The sequence below is a fragment of the Pyrus communis genome, chromosome 13 (assembly GCF_963583255.1).
Source record: "Pyrus communis chromosome 13, drPyrComm1.1, whole genome shotgun sequence".
Classification (NCBI taxonomy): Eukaryota; Viridiplantae; Streptophyta; class Magnoliopsida; order Rosales; family Rosaceae; genus Pyrus; species Pyrus communis.
The window spans coordinates 2,471,528-2,495,576 of record NC_084815.1 but is presented as its reverse complement, the minus strand read 5'-3'; the positions used below and the strand labels follow the sequence as shown (position 1 = coordinate 2,495,576).

The 24,049-nt window shown below is 37.2% G+C and overlaps 5 protein-coding genes across 5 annotated transcripts; 1 reads left to right on the top strand and 4 right to left on the bottom strand.

The window, feature by feature from the left end:
• Nucleotides 1–1,091: 1,091 nt before the first annotated feature.
• LOC137713721 (uncharacterized) lies at nucleotides 1,092–3,446 on the bottom strand. Its single transcript, XM_068453062.1, has 3 exons — nucleotides 3,311–3,446; nucleotides 2,472–2,657; nucleotides 1,092–1,502 (listed from the first exon to the last, which is right to left on the bottom strand). The coding sequence occupies exons 2-3, from the start codon at nucleotides 2,622–2,624 to the stop codon at nucleotides 1,335–1,337; spliced, it is 321 nt and encodes a 106-aa protein (XP_068309163.1). The 5' UTR covers nucleotides 2,625–2,657; nucleotides 3,311–3,446; the 3' UTR covers nucleotides 1,092–1,334.
• An 861-nt stretch (nucleotides 3,447–4,307) lies between these two features.
• Nucleotides 4,308–7,653, top strand: LOC137713115 (uncharacterized). Its single transcript, XM_068452372.1, has 8 exons — nucleotides 4,308–4,417; nucleotides 4,501–4,603; nucleotides 4,718–4,822; nucleotides 4,937–5,022; nucleotides 5,628–5,869; nucleotides 6,001–6,190; nucleotides 6,665–6,848; nucleotides 7,096–7,653. Exons 1-8 carry the CDS (start codon nucleotides 4,362–4,364, stop codon nucleotides 7,399–7,401), a joined length of 1,272 nt encoding a protein of 423 aa, XP_068308473.1. The 5' UTR covers nucleotides 4,308–4,361; the 3' UTR covers nucleotides 7,402–7,653.
• A 1,350-nt stretch (nucleotides 7,654–9,003) lies between these two features.
• LOC137712574 (small ribosomal subunit protein eS17w-like) lies at nucleotides 9,004–9,687 on the bottom strand. Its single transcript, XM_068451666.1, has one exon. It carries the CDS (start codon nucleotides 9,585–9,587, stop codon nucleotides 9,168–9,170), a length of 420 nt encoding a protein of 139 aa, XP_068307767.1. The 5' UTR covers nucleotides 9,588–9,687; the 3' UTR covers nucleotides 9,004–9,167.
• A 2,338-nt stretch (nucleotides 9,688–12,025) lies between these two features.
• Nucleotides 12,026–13,055, bottom strand: LOC137712036 (short chain aldehyde dehydrogenase 1-like). The gene is made up of 2 exons (XM_068451183.1): nucleotides 13,009–13,055; nucleotides 12,026–12,839 (listed from the first exon to the last, which is right to left on the bottom strand). The coding sequence occupies exons 1-2, from the start codon at nucleotides 13,053–13,055 to the stop codon at nucleotides 12,026–12,028; spliced, it is 861 nt and encodes a 286-aa protein (XP_068307284.1).
• Nucleotides 13,056–16,802: 3,747 nt separating this feature from the next.
• Nucleotides 16,803–18,873, bottom strand: LOC137712447 (secoisolariciresinol dehydrogenase-like). Its single transcript, XM_068451518.1, has 2 exons — nucleotides 18,836–18,873; nucleotides 16,803–17,595 (listed from the first exon to the last, which is right to left on the bottom strand). The coding sequence occupies exons 1-2, from the start codon at nucleotides 18,871–18,873 to the stop codon at nucleotides 16,803–16,805; spliced, it is 831 nt and encodes a 276-aa protein (XP_068307619.1).
• Between the last annotated feature and the right edge of the window lie 5,176 nt (nucleotides 18,874–24,049).

The window sequence follows — 24,049 nt, the reverse complement described above, 5'->3', positions numbered from 1 at the left end:
CTAAAGATGAATGCGGTAACTATTGTTTCGATGCTAAAATAGACCTTTTTGTATCACCCTTATAATACAGTGGGAAATATTGTGGACTAATTGGAACAATATAAAAGGCTTGCCCTCCTATCAAAAATACAATACTACAAACTTTGAATCAGCAGCAGAGAAGGCTTCATGTTAAATTTTATTACCAACTTGCAAGAAATTGGGACCATTTTCACAGTAACTACTAAATAAGTAAAACACTAGCCTTAAAACTTCTCACAGTACAAACTACTATAGTAAGAACAGAAAAAAGAACCATCTGGGATGATCATAGACATGTGAAGGAGAGGGAAAAGCAAAGGTAAGACAGACAGGGTACTAAGATCACAATAATGGTGATTCCAGAAAATGGTACCAAAATTAAAACACTGTTGTAATTAAATGCCTCTTCGCAAAAATCATAAATTGAAGTGTCAGGCATTGTAATTAAGTTCATCCAAATATTAAATCCAAACATGAATCTCAACACAGGTTTCTTCACAAAAACTTTTGGAGTTCAAACGTGAGACGATGACAGCAAGGAAGAACCCTGCACCAACTTCACTCTTTTACTGAGTACACTTACGAACACTCACCATTTCATGAGAAAATAAATTAACAACAGTTTAAATGCCTCTGCCCCTACGCAACAACAGTTTAATATTGAGAGGACAAACTTCATGAGAATATTAAAGGATAATAGCTAATAAAGAATGTTCATGATACTTAGCATAACTGTTAAAAAGGTTCAGCCCAGCAAATATACCACTGGGGGTCTCCTCAATGATAACCCGTTAGGGACTGTTAACTCAATGCAGAAACTTAATTAATCATTAGACGAGCTTTGTAGTCCAGGACTGAAACCGAGGTGTTGGTTCATGTTTAAGTTTGGTAAGCCGAATGAGAACTGAGAACTGATTCACCAGGAATACTAAAGGGGTGGACAATAGGCGATCCCAGCATACAGCATCTAGGCAGTTCTCATCCCTGTGTTTGGTGTTAGGATGTTGAAATAATAGGTAATAAGTACTAACATGATGCTTTGAGGATAAATATTTCTCTGCAGTTATCGGTTATGTTCCTCCAAAATATTTGAACCTTGGTTTTCATTTCATGCCACCAAACCATTTACTCAAAATTCACCAATATACAAACTTTATATATCCATAACATACTGGCAAAAGATAAAGAGTTCTGATATTGCACTTTGCAACTAAACAAATGTAATTTCACGTGATGCTAAGCAATAAAAAAGAATTTATATTTTCCTACCTACAGGTACAAGCATATTGATGTTTAATACGTCTGATCCATCATTAATCCTCCAAAAGTGGATGCCTTTCCAGTTCAGAAAGAAGTTCAGTCAAAGGAGCTGAAGTGCTATTGACAATCTCATTTTCACCTTTACATTGTAGCAATTGTTCTCGAAGACTCCGCACAAGCTCATTAAGTTTTTGTATATTTTTCTCTTGGGAGAGGATAATCTGCAGTGAAGATGAATTCAATGAGATTAAAGAACTTATCTACCAGTTGCAGCCCACCATAATTTGTAGAATTAGGCCGTTATGCTACCGCAGGTATATAAGATGCAGGTAACTGAATAATACATTATCACATAACTCATAAGTAGTAAATTGTGTATGCTAAGAGAAACTTAGAATATCCAATGTGAAAATTAGCCTTTTAAGTACCTCATGCAACAAAATTCAAGAATCAAAGCCCAACCCAAAAAAAAAAAACAAAGGTATATAATACTGCATATTTCCTTCTCGCTAAACAAATTCAAAGCCCAACCCAAAAAAAAAAAATCAAAGATCGGTCATTTAGAGAAGGGAATTGCCGTTTGTGAGCACTTCAAAAAGCCCATCCATCCAGCAGTACCCCCTCCGTTGTTGAGTTCATGATGACTTTTTTGCAGTGCCAATAATAACTCCCATACAAAAATGGGCAAACACTTCAGATATAGAGGTCATTAACGGAAGAAGCCAATTATTAGGGGCCGTGGCATCAACTAAAGAATTTTTATCTAGATCGTTCATGCATTGTCGTAGAACACTTACTCTCTCTGGACAAGAATCAAAGCAAGGGTATCATTATGTATACAGGGCAATGTTGAGATATGAGTTTGTTATATTAACTGCTATTAAAAGTTAGAACTTAAGTCCCGAATGAAGCAAAAAAATGACCCAAAATTCAGGTATGTTGACAGCTTAAGTCTTAATCCCAAAGGCTCGCTGCATAAATTTCTGAATTTGAAAACCAGAATGACCTATTCATTACTAATTTGTCTTCTATTCCCCCAAGTAACAACATTACATAATTGAAATACATGTATATTGTTCAAACTAACACTTGTGAAAGTAAATAACTATAGATTTCCAACTCAAAATCACACGATAGGGTAGGCAAAGAAAAGAATCTGTATGTTATAGATTTCCAAAATTAGCACTCACTTTTTCTTTCACAGCTTCTTCCCTTTCAGATATATATTGTTGTTTCTTGGAGGTACTTGGACTTGGTTCATCATTCCCATATTGCTTCCATTCAAACTGTGATGTAAACACAATTAACAGGAGCAGACAAACCAACACCCATGGTCTGGACATTGTCACAGACTCAGATGCAGCGCTCACCGAAATCTGGTATACATTTCCAAAATTAGCATATCAAATATTTCATGAATGAAGGGAACTCACAATTCACAAAAAAGAGTGAGAAATTATTTAATTTGAGAGCATGCTCTCATTTTATAGTTCGGTTGGACACCGATAACCATTAGGAAGAAACTTTGTCTTCATTTATCCTTCTACATTTATTTCATGTAATCATGTTTCATAACTGAGTTTGTGAAGATTTAAATTTCTATATTACATAAGTATTTCTGGACTTAAAGATGGGTATATTTTTTTTTTTCCATGGGAGCATGAAAAAAAGAACAAAAACAACAACAAAAGAAAAATGGCTTCCTTTCCTAAACATCTGAATGCTTCAGCAATTTCTGCCTTTTTTGGTTGCTGACAATACAACCCCCCAAAAAAATGGTGCCTAAATCTCAAGCATTTTACCTTAAATACACAGTAACACAAAAACCAATAGCAATACAAGTACTGAAACACAATATATGAAAGGGGGAAAAAAGGAAGAAACTTTGCAGTTAATTTTCTGTTTCCTACATTTTTCTTAACAACCAAACACGGCCTAAGAAGCAAGAAAGAAGAACCCCGTTACCCCAATCCAAGATACTACTAATAAAGTTTAAAAAATCAGTGAAAGAGAAAAGCATGGAACTTACAGATCTGAGTTGAAGAAGAAGAGTTGCTGTTGAACAGCTTGCAGTTTAGAAGAAAACCCAGATGGGTTTTGCGTTCTGGCTTTTGGCTTTTGGCTTTTAGCTTTTGCTATAATAAAGTGTGGATTTTTCGGTTGGGTCCTTGAGGCTCTGAGTATAAATTCCTTCACTAAACTTGCGTATAAACCTCTCTTTTCTCTTTAGTTGTGATTAACTTTACAGTCTCCATTTTCTGCAATTCGGTCCCTCAAGTTTGTAAAAGCTTTCAATTTAGCACCTCAAAGCTCAATTCTCACAATTTTTAATTTTTTTATACTATCCTTGCTAGTAAAAAAGGCTAAATGTTCTTTAGATATTGATTCCTTGCGGACACAAAATAGTTCTTAAGGGACACGTACCAGAAAAAGAGTTGAAGAGAAAATGGAAAAGGAATAAGAAATCTTCATGATTTTGGCAACAAAATAATTTTTTTCATGATTTAATCCTATGACTTCCATATCATCATGAGGTCATTACTTATTGAGAATGACCTTCATACTTGCATGTAGTTTTTTTTTTTTTTTTTCCTTTCCTCCAAATCAATTGAAAAAGTCTAAATTTTTACACTTTTAAATTGAGTACAAAATTGACGTAAAATAAATCCCACCTGCAATTACTCGTAAAATAAAGTGTTGGTCTAAAGTAAAAATGCAAAATTAGATGATATCTCAAATTTTAACTCTAAAATTGTAAAAAAAGGAAAAAAAAAAAATTAAAAGGGGCAAAAATGATTTTTTTCTTTTCTCGATAAGTGATTTTTATAGACTGTTTTTTAATTTTCACACACTTATTTGTATTTAAGACCATCGAATTGAATAAATTAAACAAAATTAATGACTAATATTAAACAAAGGTGTGTAGAATACATGTAATTACCAAAATGATTGGGGGAGTTTGAACATATTGGTAAATTACAAGCACCTACTTCAAAAAAATTGCCATGAAAAAGTATAAATATCAATCTAGATTTTTTCGGAGTCCACACTGCAGAGGGAAGAAGAAAACCAGAAAAAAAATGGGGAACTCTCAGTCACCTCCTTCTCACAATCCTCGCTTCGCTTCCTCCTCTAGGTATCTCTCTCTCTCTCTCTCTCTTTAATTATCTGCATATACATAAATATATATTTGATTGATTGATTTGGAACTGATTGCAGAGCTTTTACTCATACGGAACTCGAAGATCTCAAATCCCTGCACGCGTCTCTGGCTGCTAAGTCGCAGAGCGGTGGTCCGTACATCTCCCCCTCAGTTTTTAAGGTAAATTAGCTTCACCCATGTCTTCGGCACTTACAATTTTCATGGAAATTCCATTTCTTTTGCTGTAAAATGATCTTTCCTCTGTACTTAGATATAGAGTTTGTGCTTTCGCAGACTTATTTCGGACTAAAGGGAGCTTTCGGAGATAGGATGTTCGACTTAGTTACCCAGCAACGCAAAAACGGAAAGCTCGCCTTTGAAGACTTAGTTATTGCCAAAGTAATTTTTTTTTTTCTTGAAAATCTGGTGAATTTTGCACTATTTGTTTTGTATTTTTGAGTTTTATCATATGCCCATTTGCTTTATTTTGCTTCCCTTTTTGTGGGTTTTCAGGGGATTTATGAGAAGGGAACGAAAGATGACATTGAAGAATTCATATATCAGTTGTTAGACGTATCCGGGGATGGCATTGTGGGAAGGTAGAATTGGAACTCCAACTTTATCGAGAATATACGATATAGATTCATATTTTGATTGCACTTGGTTGAAGTATGTGGTTTTGTTATATCCTGTCTACAGAACCGATTGTTGCGTCCTGTAGTTTAGATTCTGTTGGTATGGTTTTAGTAAGTTTCACAGCGTGAACTTTTTCAATTTCGTGGAATAGAAACGCAACTAGCATTTGAATGATTTAAAGTTCATAGAAATAAGAACAGATATCTTAAAGTATGGCATTGTCGTATTACATGACTTGGGTTATACTTGTTACTGTGGCTTGCAATTCATAGAAGTATATGGGTGCTACGTTAAGTAGTTTAGTTACTGTTGTTTATTTTAAGTTCACAGTGTGATATTTCTTCAGATTCATTGAATAAAAACGTACAAGTAGTCCTCTCAATAATTTAAAGTAAATAGAGATAAGAACATATGGCATATTGCATGACTTTGGATTTACTTCTTGTTGTGGCTGCAGTAAGGATGGAAGAGTTTCGTGATTTCTATTTATAATGTGATAAGAAGTACCCGTCTTTGTATTCTTTTTATGTCTTGTCTGATGTATATGATATTAGGAATTTAAATTCAGGTCGGATTTGGAATGTGTTCTGGGTGCATTGTTTGACAATATATTCAATATGGACACCCCTGAACGTGGATCAAGTGCACATCAGGGCAGTGTCGATGTATTTCTTAATGCTGCAAAGTTTACTAAGCATGACGAAGGACATGATCAAGAAAGTTTGTCTCTTGAAGATTTCAGAACTTGGTGTACTCTTCTCCCATCTGTCAGGAAGTTCCTTGGAAGCTTATTGATACCTCCTCATCAAGGTTTTCTGATTTCTTTCATTTTTATCCTCTGGATTTGTTGGTTTTGCATTATAAACTGTTATCCCAATTAGTTTGGGAATCTGAATTTTGATTTGTATTTCCAATACTTTTGACATTGCCGCTCTTTGTAGGAAGACCAGGTTCCCAAGTTCCTCGACTAATGCATGTGGAAAACATCGATTCAAATATGGTGTTACTGAAGGAGGTATATGCTTGGCATATAGGAGGAATCCTTCCACAACAAGAGCTGGTGGAATGGAAACTGCTATACCACAGTTCTTTTAGCGGTCTGAGCTTTAACACCTTTTTGGGCAGCGTGTCGTGAGTATCTTGTTTACACAGTTATTTTTTATTTTATTTTATTTTTTTAATTTCATTTTGAATCTCTTAAAGTAAATTATATTTCTATTGTGAAGTTGAATATGTCCTTGTCGCAATGTGAATTTATCACTGTTCTCAAAACGAGGATTTAGATTTCTTGATACACTTTTAGAGTCAAATGGGTGGGTGTTCATGGATGTGCCTTGTTAGATAGGCAATGAGCACAAATTCTGTATAATGTAGCCCGTTTTGGTTTAGATGCACATCTAGCTACTTTGGTTTTGTTTCATTTATCTTGGGTTGAAGGGGAGATCATGTATAAAGACCGCTGAAGTGTTCCATTAAATGGTTATACTTGGCCACTTTCCTGTCTTAGATAAAATGCTAAATACATTTTTTTCTACTTTAGTTTCAGTCTTGTCAGTTGCTGCAACTAATTTGGGATGGAATGGGTAATTGTTCAATGAACTGCAGAAATGATAAAGGACCAACTGTGTTAATCATCAAGGATAAAGATGGTTATATTTATGGGGGTTACGCTTCCCAGCCATGGGAGAGGCATGGTGGTTTCTATGGAGATCTGAAGTCTTTTCTTTTCCAGCTGTATCCGAAGGCGTCAATATTCAGGCCAACGGGGGCAAACACCAACATACAATGGGTGAATTCCCATTCGATCTTATAATTTATATTGCTCTCGAAATAGAAGACTTGTTTCTTTAATACGATTTAAGCATCCATTTGGTTGATGAATGTCTTAGGGTCTTAGTTTCTTTCAGTTTAGAGTCAATCAACCGAACCACATCACATTGTAAAAGCTTGTTTATTCAGATGATCACCTTCGTAAATCAGTCGAGTCTGTTTCGGATTATGATGTTTTGAATTCTTCTTGTTTTGTATGCTGGCAGTGTGCTGTGAATTTCAGTTCAGAGAGCATCCCGAATGGTATCGGTTTTGGAGGAAAGGTGAATCACTTTGGCCTTTTTCTTTCAGCCAGCTTTGATCAGGGGCACACTTTCTCCTGTACCACATTTGGCTCCCCTTGCCTCTCCAAGACCAACCGGATACACCCGGAAGTTATAGAATGCTGGGGAGTTGTTACCAAAGTAGCAGAACAAGAAAAACACGCCGGTGGAAAAGGTACTGTGCTGGAGAGATTTAAGGAAGACCGCCATATGCTTAACATGGTTGGGCTTGCTAATTCAAGTGAGTAAAGAATTATACGTACGTAGTTTGTATCTCCAAAACTTCGAGTTGAAAACACTTGTAGATTGAAGAGGCGGCTTGTGTTTGATGTGGTGTATGCTGTTCGAATTCATGATCGCGATTTCCCTGTATATCGAACTTTCGTTTTTCTTGTTTTGGTCTAAACGCTGTATATTTCATTTAGTCCTGTAATATTGGCGGCTCTTTTTACCAGTGACTGAGCTACAAGCCACCGGGTGCTGTCGATTTCTACTTGTCTATATCCTCGTTCCTTTCGAACGAGGAAAACATAAGCGACACTCATTTCATCAAAGCTCCTTTTACATGGAAGATGTTGATTTTTGTTTTGGGATGGATTAAGTACTAGTTTGGTATTGACATGCTTTTATAAAAAATGAGTATAAAAAAGAAGGAAAAAAAAAAAAAACTAAGCTCAAAAAAATGTTTGGTAAAAACTTAAAAAAAACTTATTTTCAGAGGTTTTAGTAAAAAAAAAGAAAAACTAAGCTCAAAAAAATGTTTGGTAAAAACTTAAAAAAAACTTATTTTCAGAGGTTTTAGTAAAAAAAAGTTGAAAACGTGAAGCATAAAAAAATGAGTTTATTCTCACAACATAGCAGAAGAAGTTTTTTTTTCAAAACATAGCAATACCAAACCAGCCCTAAGCAAAAGCATAACAAATTCTAACAACTCGAAATTAAAGACCGATCTTCCTAATAACCTTTTGAAGTTGAGTCGCTGACAACAAATCTTAACCATACATCTTTTGTTCAACGGATAGAATTGAGTCATAGATTCCAAAATCACCACCATGCAGCAAACATCAACCCTAGGTTACAGGGCAAGTTTCGCATTTCCTAAAATTTTGTCTAGGGGATGTAGAAGAGGGCTTTTTCGTCTAAAGGCAGGGGCTGGCTATCTCACTATACTACGAACGAGGAGGAGCATATGACGCGACAAGAAGAATTTGTGAGAGAGGAGCAAAGTGGGCATCATCGTGACAACAAGACCTGCTTAAGTTATTTGCTAGCATTGGAAAGCCATTGTAGGACTAACCCAAAAGTCCACAATGGCGCAAATCACACCAGATGCAGTGGTTCCGGGACTTAATTCGACAATCTTTGGACAGTATAACAACCCAGTTAACAAGGAGGACATGGCAAAAAACCAAAGAAACTACTGCTTATGTATTTACGGGAAGGAAAAAGCAAAACCGGCGCTGGTGTGGAAGCAAGAGACATGACTGAACCAAGCATACAACAATGATACTGATAGCGATAACTGATTAAACTAACCATTTTAGGAAGTAAATTGAACAAATCACTACAACCTACATGCTGAATGTCAAAGTAGACTGAATAACGCATGAAAAATCGAAGATAAGCATCAAAGTCGGAATCACAAAGGTTCCAAATTCCAACAGATCAGAAACAAAGCCATAACATTGTTTCTGAGATCAAACTAATCATTCCCAACAACAGCACAAACCAATGCCACGACCATAAAATTCGAAACCAAATCGTAATCGAATCACATTCTTGAAGCCGAAAGCAACAGTGATATTAACCGAAAGAAGCAACAATCATCACCAATACGATTCATCCGACGAATTCAATAAAATGCAACATTTTCCATTCTAAATGCAAATTTGACATAATCCCATAACAAAAATGTCACACGCATTACATCCACAGTAAAATTAAACACATAACAAACTTCTTCCTAATTCAAAAACCAAATGTAATATAGCATCAAAACCCAATCATTCTCCGTTTTAGTACCTCCTGGGTGCACCACGCCCGTACCCGAGATTCTGAGTCTGAGCTTCCGGGTCGACCCGCTTGACACCAGGCATGTCAGCCATACCGAGAGCGGAGAGCATGTCGAGGGTCTCCTTGTCGACGGAGATCTCGTCGATCTTGATGGCGGACTCCTCGGGGACAAAGTCCATGCGGCGCTCGCGCTCCTCCTCCTGCAGCTTCAGGGAAATGCCACGGACCGGGCCCTTCTGGATCCGCTTCATGAGGTGGGTGGAGAATCCGGCAATCTTGTTGCGGAGGCGCTTGGAGGGGATGATGGCGACTTCCTCGAGGATCTTCTTGTTGGTGTGGAAGTCCAGGGTCATGCGCGAGTAGTAGCGCTCGATCACCTGGCGGGAGGATTTCTTCACTGTCTTTGTGCGGACGCGACCCATGGTGGTGGTGGAATTGCGCGGCGGAGCTGGGAGGAGACGAACGGCGGGTGAGTGTGTGTGCTCGTGAGAAAGGCAAAAAGAGGGTAAGGGAAGGGAAGGTAGGGTTTTGGGATATTTATAGGAGATCTCTGTTGGTGGGTTATATGAGGTTATTGGGCTAAATTACTGAATTTGGGGATGAAATTGGGCCACTGTATTGTCAAAATCCTGGGCTTTATTTGTTAAATTGAGTCTGTTTGGGAGAAAAACTTATATATAAAAACTTTGTCGTGATATTTTGATCAAATAATGCATTGTTATGTAGAAAATGCTTACACATCGTAATGCAATATTGGATCAAAATTTCATTTGGCAGTTAACTCATTCCATATAAATCATTCTCTTGTTTGGAATTTTGCTAACGGAAATGTTAACAATCAAAAGCTTTTCTGATTACGTTTTACTTAAAAACGCTTTAGGTTATAGAAACTATTTTTCTGGAACATAATCTATAAGCTATTGGGGCTAGCAAGTTCTTATTCTGGAAAAAAAAAAAAAAGACCTAGATTTTTAATGGAAAAAGAAAATTCAGTATGTTTTTAACTAAAAAGTACTTCTAGCAAAAGCACTTATCAATAGAAATACTTTGTACAAAAGCTGGCTCAGACAATCAAGTGGATGAGGGTGGGGAATATAGATTAGAATATTACTAGAGAGACCACATAGTTACACCATATTCATTCACTGACGTGATATGTATACTCATCACTTGACGCATCATATGGTATATTAGCTAATACGGTACAAAGTTTCCCTAGCTTCGTAATGTGAGTTTAGATCAAACTATTGTTGTGTATTGTTATGATATCTATTGTAAGACTTCCATTTTATTTATGTGTATATTTTATGAGGGTAAACTAGAGAGTTTAGGTAACGACTACTAAAGTTGAGTTTAGGAACAAGAAAACTACGTTTCGAATAAAATTTCTCTGCGTAATAGACACTTGTTATTATTGGACTTAGTATGGATTAAATCTAATTTAATCATAATGGAAGGAAATTATTTGAACTCAAGTTTTGAAGTAAGAGGTAGTTTTATTTATTTTATTTGTAGATGACACTTTAGTAGTGGTGGACAACAATTATGTCCATGTAGCCTGCTAGAGTTTTGATCCTCACATATCCCTTAACAATTCAACTCGCTAACGGCATGTTTGTTAAAAGAAAGAGATGTAGTTTATTTTGATTAGAAAACTAATGGTAACTGCTACCTTGATAGGAGGAGCAATTATCAACCTCTATATACACATCTTTGGTCTCTCTTCTCAAGTTAAACCAGTTCGACAAATACTCGTCCTATCTACAGTGAGAACTATGAGGAACTATGAGAGAAGAAGATTGAATACCACCGTTTCAAGATGGCTCTTTGGAAAATCTTTATATTGAACTAGTCTTTTGTATTAGGGTTTTGCTGCGTGTGGTAGTTTTGCAGACAAGAATTACTGTTTGTATAGAAAGCTTTATAGCAAATGCGGTTTATGCCTTTATTGGATTATAGGGTTTATGATTTATGGCTTTCATCTATTATATTGTAACAAGAAAAAGAACAATTTATTTTACATTCATTAATTTATGTTACATAAGAAACTTTGGAATAAAAGAAAGGATATTGCTTGAATCTTTACATACAAGGAGAGATTTAATTCTCCTTTAACGACAGTGTGACATTGATCATTTCTCAATACAAATATTGTCAAAATCAGAATCGTTTACTAATTATCTTCATCATCGTTAGAAGACCATCTTTTAAAAAAGTTAATTTGATTTTGAAACATTTATTAGTTATCCATATAAATCAAACAAATTAAAACTCGATGATAAGACTGCTCCTATAATCGTCAAATTGAGGTCTCATTATAATATTTTCAAAAGGTTAGGTTTGATACCCTACGCTGCACATAGGCTCGCTCCTGTTGGACTTGGTCACCAACTGGAGGTGCAATGGCGGGAACACCCACCTGATATACTCTCGGATGTGCTAGTGCAAGATGGTTCTATTTGATTCCCCTTAGTCCGATTATTTAAGCGTTTCGATGAGGATAGTTACTTCTAAGTTGTAAGTGCGGGACACTCTTTTTTTCTTAGACCGGAAGGAATCTCCGACAAGATTTTTATTGAGACTCAGTTATGCACCCTATCCTCATTTTGCATTGTACGTTTCCCTCTTTTCAATGAATATCGTATTTTCTCTCAAAAAAAAAAATTGATACTATAAACTGATATTTCACTTAAATCATAAGAGTGCAAGTGTAATTAACTCGTTACAACTCATTAGGTCAGTGTTTCATAAAAGAGAGGATGACGAGTTTTGAAATGAAGATTCATACTTCAAATAGAGAAAGCGCGAAGGATCAAAACATAGCAGACTAGCTAGTAGTAGCACAAGAAATGAATAATGCTTACAAAGCCTGGCTTGAGGACATTAAATTCCTCAAAACCATACTAAGAGACTGATTAGTGGTGCTATAACCTCCATCCACAAGAAGGTTCAGTCCGTTCACAAATTTAGACTCCTCACTCGCCAAGTACACGGCAGCCTCCGCCACATCCTCTGCCTTCGGCACCGCTTCTTTCAACACCGCAGAAGCGCAGATCAACTTCTCGACCGTATTTTTCTCAATCCCCATAAGATTTGTCAGCAACGGGGTTGCCATGGCACACGGAGATATGCAATTGACTCTAATCCCATGCTGCCCCAACTCCACACACAAGCTCTTCATAAGTCCCACCACCGCGTGCTTTGACATGGTGTACGCGTGTGTAGACTCGCCGCAACTAGCTGATGCCACGCTCGAAGTGAAAAGAATGACACCTTTTTTAGCAGCGATCATTGCCCTAGCAGCATGCTTGGCGCCCAAGAAAGCTCCGTAGACGTTCACATCAAACACCTGCTTGAAGTTCTCGGCATCAGCTCCCAAAATCGATGGGTCCAATTTGCCGGATATGCCTGCATTGTTGTACATGATGTCAAGCTTTCCGTACTTTGACAGAGCCACGTCTACAACATTTTTCACATCCAAATCGATAGTGACATCACAACGTATGTACGAAATGGACTCTCCGTCTGAGTTGAGTTCTTTGCAGAGGGACAGAGCTAGTTCATCTTGGACGTCGGCTATGACGACTTTTGCACCATGGAAGACAAACAATCTTGCAGTGCTCTCTCCAATTCCACTAGCACCTCCAGTAATAATTGCGACTTTGCCTTCTAGCCTGCAAAATCAATGACGACAAATGAGACGTATGTTAATAGATGTAAAACTTAGAGATTCGAGCTCTGGACCTCAAGTGTAGGGTTATAAACAGTAATATATTAACCACTTGACCCTATAAACACCTGCTCGAACTCTAGATGTTGAAACGGGACGAAGACTAAGCGTACCTTTTGGGATTCGGAACCGGAACTAGTGAGGAAGAACCGCTCATCATCTTAGAATTCTAGTGACTGACGCAAATGTATGGTGATGCTTGAGGCATGAATCAAACAGTGTATGTGATGTACGTCTATTAATAGCATGGAAGTATTGGATGGAGTGAGAAATGCTGGTTAGGTCGCCGACAAGTTAACGCAACCCGATTTGAATGCATGTGACAGACAAATTCTGGGTTTGAAGCTTTTAAATTTTGTTTGGAAGTGTTCTTTCTTTTCATGCTTAGGTTGCATTTTTTTTTTTTTTATTTTAGGATTCCAATTGTATATACAAATCGTGGGGTTAAGTACGCTTGCTTTAAACAAGAAAAAACTTAGTCAGAGATAAAAGCCGAGCAGAAACGTCCCAGTTACTACCAGATGAGGAGATATTGCAAATCAAATTGCCTGGCAAGGATCACAGGGTATGGAGGATTATATTTGTTTTTTCTTTTTCCTGGACCACATTTTGTCCTGCATAGGATTAAAAAATAATGGGTTTGACTTAATTCTCGACAACCCTTGGGATGAATTTAATTTTTTTATATTTTCTGCATGTTAAATTTGGGGTAGATTAATTGCATTTGGAGAATCAGAGTGACTTTGAGTTCAACTATTATAGTTTTTGTTGCAGTATTCAGATACAATATTAGGATAGTGCAGATGCATAAAAGGCTGTCTGTTAGTGGATCGAATATTTTTTGTTATTTTATCTCAGTGCATGCAAATTAAACAATTCAGCAGAGTCAGACTTGTAGTGTGATTAACTTTAAAGGTCTAGAACGGTTCACCACTAATATTATTGGTATTGTTTTTAATTTAACCACTCATTACTAGGTGCAGAGTTTTATCTTAAAAGACCTTGGTGATATTAGGGATGGAAACTCCTATATATTAATCATATATTATTTTGTTATATTCTAATGTGAGATCATATTCTTCAACACGCCTCTTCATGAGTGGCCCCACATGGGGTCGTTAGGGAAACCAATTCCTACATTAGGACCTAGTCAAGTCATTATACTTGAGCTAACGCTAATCTTTTCGAGAGTCTAATCAGTCTGCATTCAGTCACTGGAGCTAACATCAATCTTTTCAAAAACCCATTCAATATTCAGTCATTGGAGCCAATGTCAATCTTTTGGAAGACCCAATCGTTCAACCAATACTTTAAGCTGGAGCTAGCGAAACTTTTCAAAAACCCAATTTAAGAAAGCAGATTCAAGCCCAAGACGTGTAGAAAGAATAGCATGTACTATGATAAGCTTTATAAGCCTAACCTCGTTCACCATCAATATTGCCGATATTATTCCCAAGATCACATTCATCAACTGCATGCATTAGTAGCTTCACTGGAACAATTTGCTCCTCTTATGCATTCAAGTTCGAACATCTTTGTGTTATGTAGTTCGTGGAGTTGCTTCTTCGCATCATTATTATTTTACACACAATTGTCACATAATGTAGCAGATTATTCAATTATTATGACGAATGAGCGCCGTCGTTTCCTATGACCAAATTGAATCATGTTCTCAAGTGATTGTTCAAATGTAGCCATGGCCTAATTAATAAGAAGCCTCGGCGTCTATCTATCAATCTCTAACTTGAACAAATAAGGAAGGAAATGATTTCTGCTCTCTTTTCTCTTTATGCTCTCAAGTGATTGTTCAATTGGTACACGAATCTAAAGCCTGAGTCCATTAACAGTTGGGAGCAATTAGAGTGAGAGTTCTTGAACTTCTTTTGCAACACACATCGCACCGTCAGCATGTTGGAGCTCACAAGTACAAAGCTATGGAAGGACGAGCCAATTGTTGACTACATCAACAGATGGAGCACTCTAAGTCTCGACTGCCAAGACAGACTCTCAGAAATCTCCTTGATCGAGATATGCTTACAAGGCATGCATTAGGGATTGCACTACATTCTTCAAGGTATTAAGCCCTAGACTTTCGAAGAGTTAGCTACTCGCACCCAAGACATGGAGTTGAGCATCGCCCATCATGGGAAGAAAGACCCGATTGCTGATTACAGAAAGGACAAATTCTTTGGGCAGAAAATGGACAAATCCATGAGGGAACCTATCAAGGAAGCGATGGTGGTTAACATAGCTCCCGTTAAAATCTCTACACGAGACAAGGTGAAGCGGACTGAAGTTTTTTGTGACCAAGAAAGGCATAAATGCACTTTAAAGGAGTTTGAGGAGAAGACTTATCCATTCCCTGACTTCGATGTGGTTACCATGTTAGAGGACTTGCTCAACAAAAAAATGATCGATTTACCCGAGTGCAAACGGGCGGAAGAGATGAATTGCACCGACAACCTAAGATAATGTAAGTACCATCGCGTCATCAGTCACTCGGTTGAAAAGTGCTTTGTGTTGAAAGATCTCATCATGAAGTTGGTCCAAGAAGAAGTCATTGACTTAGGTCTTGATGATGTGTTGGAATCAAATAATACCACCGTCACTTTTGGCTCATTCAATTCAACATCTTCACCTCAATTGTTGGGGGCATACTCCAAAACCATGCCAGTCAAGCCGAGTGAAGTTGAAGGATGGACTCATGTCACTCCAGAAACACCACGCAAGAAGCATAGTTACACGGGCTTTGAGTAACTTTTATTTGGGTCTTAATATGGAATTTGAGAGAGTTTGTGAGACTTAGTATGATTTTTAATAGATTTGCATAGATGTCAATGTTTTTTTTAATCGGCTGTTAAAATGGGTATTTCCACTAGTTTCAAAGTTTTAATTTTTTTTAAATAGTGGTGGGTCATCATGTGTAATATTGGTGGCGGTATTAGAGGTGGGTAGTGGGAAGTGGTGGTGGCGGTGATTATGTTTCTAATAACGGTGGCAGGATAGTGGTGATGGTAGGGAGGATGGTACTGGTGATGATCACAACAAAGTGATAGTGATTGTGACGGTGACGGTAATACGGTTGATTTGATTAGGGTTACATACTTTCTTATTCCTATATTTTAAATTTGGTCAATTTGATTCTTGTGTTTTAATCTATTAACAATTTTGAATCTTTCGGTTCAATTTGGGTTGATGTATACAAATGACACACTATGCTAACACGACAAAGTAACGTCAAAGTAGTTACAAGGGACAAAATTTGTTGATGGGATAAAATATAAAGATTAGCTACTTAGTACTAGAGTTCAGTAGTATTCATCTTCACTTGTAAGTGAGATGTCTTAAGTTCGATTTTCACCAAATGCGAATTTCAGCCACATTATTGCATGTCAGCCCATTGTGAGGCTGAGCTCATCTCATTCCCCTTAGTGTAGATACTATCGTTTGTTAAAATAAAATAAAAATAATATAATAAAAAAAGGTCAATTTCAAAATATAGGGATCACAATAACAATCAAATATTAGGAAATGTACATAGATATCAAAATATAACTTGAACGTGGAAGTCTCTTTTATCACTCTTCTCCACTCAAACTTGTAGCAAACGAAGATGATGTACAACCTTCTAAAACGTACAATAACAAGATTGCTTATTGGAAGACCCGAATATTTCTACTCCGATAGGGGTACTTAAAAACCGGTCCTTTTTTTTTTTTTTTTTGTATTTTTTGTTTTTTAAAGGATGAACTTATAACAATTAAAAGTAATTCAAACTCAAACATGTAAAAAGAAAAAAAAAAATAAAAATCTATAGCACTTGAATGGATCAAGGCTTTGGAGGATAAACTGTCATGATAAAATCATCAACTGATCCCTTTTTTAAAAAACCAAAAAAAAAAAAAGATCAAGGCTCTTGAGGGTACTGAAACATTTCGAAAGAGGGATTAAGGATGCTGAAACCCCCATCTATCAAGAGATTATGCCCACTAATATACCTAGCCTCATCACTTGCCAAATATAGAGCTGCATTTGCGACATCCACCGCCTTAAGTGTCACGCCCTTCAAGTTGGCTAGAGATCCCATCACATTCTCAAGCTCCTCATCCTCAACCCCCACAAAATTCCGAGCCAACGGCGTTGCGAGCGCGTACGGCGACAAGCAGTTCACTCGGATCCCGAACTGACCTAACTCAACGGCTGCATTTTTTGTCAAGCCATTAACTGCATGCTTGGAACAACAATATGCATGTGAGGCTGCACCACCAACATATGAACTTATACTAGCAGTTGAAATTATGCTGCCCGTCCGCGCAGGAATCATGGCTTGGGCAGCATGCTTTATGCCGAGGAAAACTCCGGTGACATTTATGCTAAGCACGCGCTCGAAATCTGCCTTTTCATTGTCGATGATTCGGGCTTTGTTTGGGTCAACTACGCCTGCGTTGTTGAACATGATGTCTAGTTTTCCGTATGTGGCAACGGCTTTGTGTACGGCATCTTTTATTTGGGCTTCGTCTGTGACATCACAGTGGACGAACGTGCAGTCCGATGGCCCGATGGACTCGCGAACCGAATGGCCCAGATCATCTTGGACATCTGCAATGACGACTTTGGCCCCATGCTGGACAAAGATTTTGGCTGTGCATTCTCCAATGCCACTGGCTCCTCCGGTTATCAGAGCCACCTTTCCCTCCAGCCTGCATTCAGTTACAAAATAATAATTACTTTTGAAAATTTCAACATACATAATCTCCGAACAGTAGGATTTGCAATTTACAGAGTTAGATTGATGGTGATCTACATTTCGTCACCACATAATTTTTTATAATTTTGTATCAATCGCAACGTTATGAAACTCATTCGTTTATCCATAAGGCTGGTTTTAACGGAATCAAGGTAATAAATCGCATCAGTAGACCTGAGTTTAGCCAAGTTGGCTAATTAGGATAACGTTCTCTTTTATGTGCACACAAATTCGAATCTTCCTTCCAGCATTATATGTATCTAATGAGGTTCTTTCAAAGCATCATGTTATTAATTTATTAATATACACATTGGTGTTCGCATAATGTACAAAACAAATGATGCAATAATTAGGAGGAATGAGCACTTTCACCATAAGAAAAGTGAGCAAAACTTACCCTAATGAGTAACTCTTTTTGTAGCTGTTGTTTGGATCACAACGATGTTACCAATGAGAAAATAATGATGAAAAAAAAATTAATGCGTTTGTCACATTTGAGATGTAACTATTACCTACTCTCTTTTTTTACACCTTTATTTCCTTTGGACATCGTTTTTACCTCAGCAACAAAAGTTACCAAAATGGTTACTAATTAATTAGGGTTGTTGTTGCTCACTTTTCTTGTGGTGATTGTTTCCAGTGACCGAATTGAATCATGTTCTCAGTGGCTCCTCAACCAAAGAGTGGAGGAACCAAAGATTTGCCTTAGCCGGCTTAGCGTCTACACATCTCTAGCTTGGATAAATTAAGTAAATGAAATGATTACTCTTCTCTATTTTTAATCATTAGATTGAATAAATCAAAGAAGAATCAAGAGAGATAAACAAATAAAGATGTGCTATAGGAGAAAATAAGAGGGTGGAAATCATTTCCCATTAGAGGATAGGCACCATGAACTTGTATTTATGTGAAGCCATTTTTATTGTGAGTATACATTTGCAAAGCTGGGTCAGCAATCAGCATCTTGAGGAAACTAGCTTCATTCTATCATGAGAAAAGTTTTGTTTGATAATTTGTTAGATAGCTTGGATGAGTCAAGACTCAAGAGAGGTTGCGGTTCGTAAGTTTAATTAGCGAAAAATGTAAAACTTGATTAATCATAGAAAGTTAGGAACCGACTAGGAAAAGGTACACAAATAGAGGCACAAACTGAAAACTCAAAAACTTCGATTGATTAAGCATGTTCTGCTAACCTTCTTGGGACCGCCGAGAGTACTGAGGAGGATGCCATTGCTCAGAGAGAGAGAGAGAGTAGGGAAGAGAAGGGGGGGGGGGGGTGGTGGGTGGAACTGATTCTCTTTTGAAATGGGGAGAAAACGTGAGAACTGATAAAACTTCTCCACACATCCTGAATTTATTAGTTCTCACAAGTTGAGTAGTGGCATATCTACTGTTGTTTTTGTGACAGTCTAGAGAGATTATGACATGTCACCAAATGTATATACTCGATATTGCACCACACGAGATGTTCTTCCACGATAAACAAAGCAATACATAATTTTATATGTGGATCATCATGACTCATTCAAATTTGATGTATGTGGATCTTGATTAAGGGAATGATACGTTAAGGTAGTCCTAATTTTATATGTAGGACGATGTAAATGGACCAGTCGGAACCTGACACACAAACCAGAACATAAAATATAAAAATATTGCCGCATATATAGTAATAGTACTATGAACAAGCACCGTCTTCGGGAGGCGAAGTGCATGAATGATTATGCTAATTAACAGATTAAAGATTGGATATTCCATAAACAAATGGGCGGTTGGCTCTATCCCTTGTCCATATATTAGTAATTAGTACATAATACTAAATGATTCCCTATAATCTTTATCGTAATTAAACAGTTTTATATTACATAATAAGGTTTATAAATAAGGTCATTGCAGGCACCAAAACAAAATATCTAATAACGACACAGATGGTTGAGTTCGGAATCATTTCATTGAGCCCTGGGAATCTTCATAGTTCCTAACCTCCTGGCATAACGGCAAACCTAATCTAGTTTATTTTAGAGTTCAGGGAATAATTAATGTGCAGTGGTGGCAAAATTCAACAAATCATTCAAAAACCAACCACGTCAAGCCAGTTTGGGCAGTTTAGTTTGATCTTTACTAATTTGGTATTTTACTTGGTGTTATATATTCACATGGCACTTTCTTTTTTTGTTATCGCAGTTTATTATTAATTAAGTTCTCTCTTACATATTGATATATTAACATTTTAATTCAAAGAACAAAGATTCCTATTCCTTTGAATTTGACAAATTCTCTACAAACTTTCTCTATTTTCTCTAATATTATCTACAATAAGAGAAATAGATAGATTTAAACTCGAAACGTAATGGTTAAAGTTTATGCTCCAACCACCAGAGCAATAACCCACCACTATTTTTCTTTTAACTATTGTTTAATTAGCAATTTACAATTCCCTTTGAAATATTAATATGATATTTTCAATTTTTTAACAAAGAGGAAATCTTCAAAACTAAATGACTAATGGATTGCTTTGGTTTGACTAGTATAGTAGTCCGGTTCGATTTAGTTCCCTTTTTTTAATGTTGACTTTCTTTGTCGACATAATTTGTTTTTCTTGGTTTAGCGGTTTTTTTCCCACCCCAAGCATCAACCACATCCCTGATCACTGTAATGGAGTTGCTCATCTTGGCCAAGTTTGCACTTACTGTACTGTCGGCTATAGCTCGGTTTGAGGATCGTCTTTTTTCCTATACATGAGGCCCTTCTCCAGAATAGTGGTTGATTGTTTTCGGCCTATATATTGAGCTCTTTTCTAGTTCTGGGCCGGTCTTGTTCCATGTACTTGTCTTCCAGAGCGAGGCTACTTTATGCATGCCTTAGTGAATTATTGTTTTAACCTCAAACATTCAAACAATAATAATTTAGAGTTTATATAAGAGTTGAATAATCCATTCACATAACAATCCTTAAACCGATCGAACTCATCTTGTTGTCATGGAGTAGCAACCACTCATGGGGTTCAGGGGCGGCTGGTTCGTGGTGGGAGGTGAGTCAACTCACTCGGAAGAGGGTGGACTCGGCTCTGGTGCTCGAGTTCTTTGGTTGGTTGAGAGGTATTAGGAGGAGGAGAATCCACGAGAACCTGGAACTGGCCTTTGAGGAGGACGAGACGAGTCGACTCACTTGCGATCGGGTAAACATGGCGGAGGCACCAAGGGACCGTGGTGGTCCTGGCCTATCCTGACCTTGAAAAAATATATCTATATCTATATACATATTTGTATGATACTTAGCTATTCCTCTTCTTCTAAAACCCTCTTATTGTTTGAAACTTCAAATAAATCCAATCATTATGTCTTGTTATGGTCCTTTATCACAAATCAACCATTAAATTAATCCCATAATTCGCCTTTATTTATAAGAATAAAAAAATCTTACCTCACATTCTTATCTCTGATATTTCACGGTGCAACCCAGAAATTCGAGAGCTATCCACCATCTCATCCTTAAAATTTTATATTTTTTGTCATTCCAAATTCCAAATGAAGTCAACTTATTGAAAAAAATTACAAATCCATTCAATATGCAGCAATAAGATTTGTAAGTCTCTATTATTGTTACAATTGAGATCTTTTGATATAGACACCGTACTTTTGAATTTTTTTTAAACTAAACATCTATGCCTTTTAGAGATTTGATTAAACTTTTTTATTTTATAATTTCGGTGCTTTATGTATTAGAATTAATTATTTCATGTACCTCCCTAAAATCTAATGACAAAAAAACACATCATAACAAATTTCCTATTATCTAGCCATTTGATTACCCTCTCTCCCCTTCAAGACAATTGTAAAAAAAAACGTGGTTAGATTCAATTTGACACACCCCGACCCGGAATGTCCACTAAGACCCCAAATCGAGCTATGTTGGCCGACACCTGAAAGGTGACGAAGCCATGAAGTGTGATAGTGTATAAAATGTGAATAAATTTGAACCTAACAGTGTCTAAATACCAGAGTGCGCTACGAGTGGGAGCGAACCCATTTCACACGCGATGTCAAAACATAAGTAAAGGACAGTAGTGTGGGTAAGAATCATACCCTTAAAAGTAGCCACCAATACTAAGATTAGCCATATATCCTCATCGATACGAACTCAACAGTTAAAACCTGAAGAGGTACAAAACATAAAGTGTGAGTAAGCAGTAAAACCAAGCTTCCCAAAACTATTACCTTTCTAACAGTAATAACCCCTCACTGTAATTCCTTTATCATTTTCTATAGGACTGTACTACACACACACACACACACACACACACACACACACACACACACACACATATATATATATATATATATATATATATATATATATATCCACTCATGCTCAAAAATGGCCAAAACCACGGGTATGCCGTGTCCATAGACTCTACAATGCATTAACAAGTAGGCCAAATGAACTTAATCAATATAAAATGATACATTAGTCGGAATCACCTAATGTGACCCGTACAACTGTACTCATATCTCATCAATCAATGCTAGCATATAAGTCGGGAGTCATCTCTATTAACCTGTACGACTTATCCATATCTCATCAAGCATCCCTACACACGAGTCGGAACCACCTCTAGTGGTCTGTACGACAGAACTGGGTGTAAATAAGTACGCTCAAGTGCTACGATCACGTGAAGACTGGGCGAATAATCGCGGGTCACCTACGAGTTGGAACCACCTATAGTGGTCTGTACGACAGGCCTGTGCACCTACCTTGAGTCCAAGGTGAGCGTAAGGTGCGGGAGGTGAACATCACGTGAAGGACTGTGCCCTGGCCACGGACGGAAGCACTAACACCGGGGTGCAGGTATCCATATCTCATTAATCAATACTAGCATACAAGTCGGGAGTCATCTATAGTGACCTGTACGACTTAATCTATAACTCATCAAACATCCCTGCACACGAGTTGGAACCACCTCTAGTGGTCTGTACGACAAGACGTAAATAAGTACGCTCAAGTGCTACGATCACATGAAGACTGGGCGAATAATCGCAGGTCACCTACGAGTCGGAACCACCTATAGTGGTCTGTACGACAAACATGTGCACCTACCTTGAGTCCAAGGTGAGCATAAGGTGCGAGAGGTGAACAACATGTGAAGGACTGTGCCCTGGCCACAGGCAGAAGTACTAACACCGGGGTGCAGGTTTATGAGCCCTCAATACATCTCAATATAACATGTGCAACTTATGGCAACCAGTACGACAGTATCGGAGTTGCCTAACACATAAATGTAGTCATGCTATAACTCAATCGATTCAACTAATACCATAAACTCACCTGAACTTACCTAGGTGTCTTGCGTTCACCTTTCACTTGAAAGCATTCCCAATAATTATGTGCAAGTAATATACATATGGATATACCATGATGCAATCTAATACTCAACCATGTCGTAGCATTCTCAATTATAAAGAATACGGTGTGAAATGTACAATCAATAACGCCCTACTCCCGAACTACTTATTTTCAAGGATAATTATCCATGACAACCCAATTAACACTAATTTAACTAACTAATTCACAAAACTATAACTTGCCCTTACCAATTTCCTTCGCATTACTCAATTTCCCAAATAAGACTTTTGTCTCAAATATATTATGGCTGCATCTAACGTCTCGTTAGACTACCTACGTACCCTAAACAAGGATCAAGCCATTCGTAGTTCATATTAGTACTTCAAGCATTCACAATAATTATATGAATGTAATATACCTAATCAATTTAAAAGTGTCGATAGAACTCTCAATAATATGTACGATAAAAAGGAAAAGATTCACTTACCTGGAGTCCACGCTATGATTCTCTAGCGCACGCATCGAGACGTCCTGAATGATTGGTGCTTGTGACCAATTATCGAATCACATCTCAGAACTCTTATCAGTAGAATACGGAATTCACATAAAACACAATATCAAGGGCATTCTAAAATAGTTTGAGACCCATTAACCACAAGTCAACAGTCGATCAAAGATCGATAGTAAGGTTTACAACCCTGTATAACTCAATCCGGAAGATATGTATATCAGATTTCCAATCCGCAACTCCCAACGATCCAAAATATGTTTCTAGAATAACATATTAAAATTTCATTACGATCCAACGGTCGGATCTCCACTAATTGCCCAAAACCAAGTGGCGGTTAACATTTATTTTACTAACTTACAAATCCAATTCGGGAAGATCCGTACATTAGATTTCCGATCCATAAATTCCTATGATCTTTAAATATTACGTATTATAATGTATCCAAGTTTGGTGACGATCCCACAGTTGGATCGTCGATTCACATTTTTATTAAGTAATGTATCGTAACAAATTTAGGTTCTAACGATCAACCTACGTCATTCAAATAACAAAA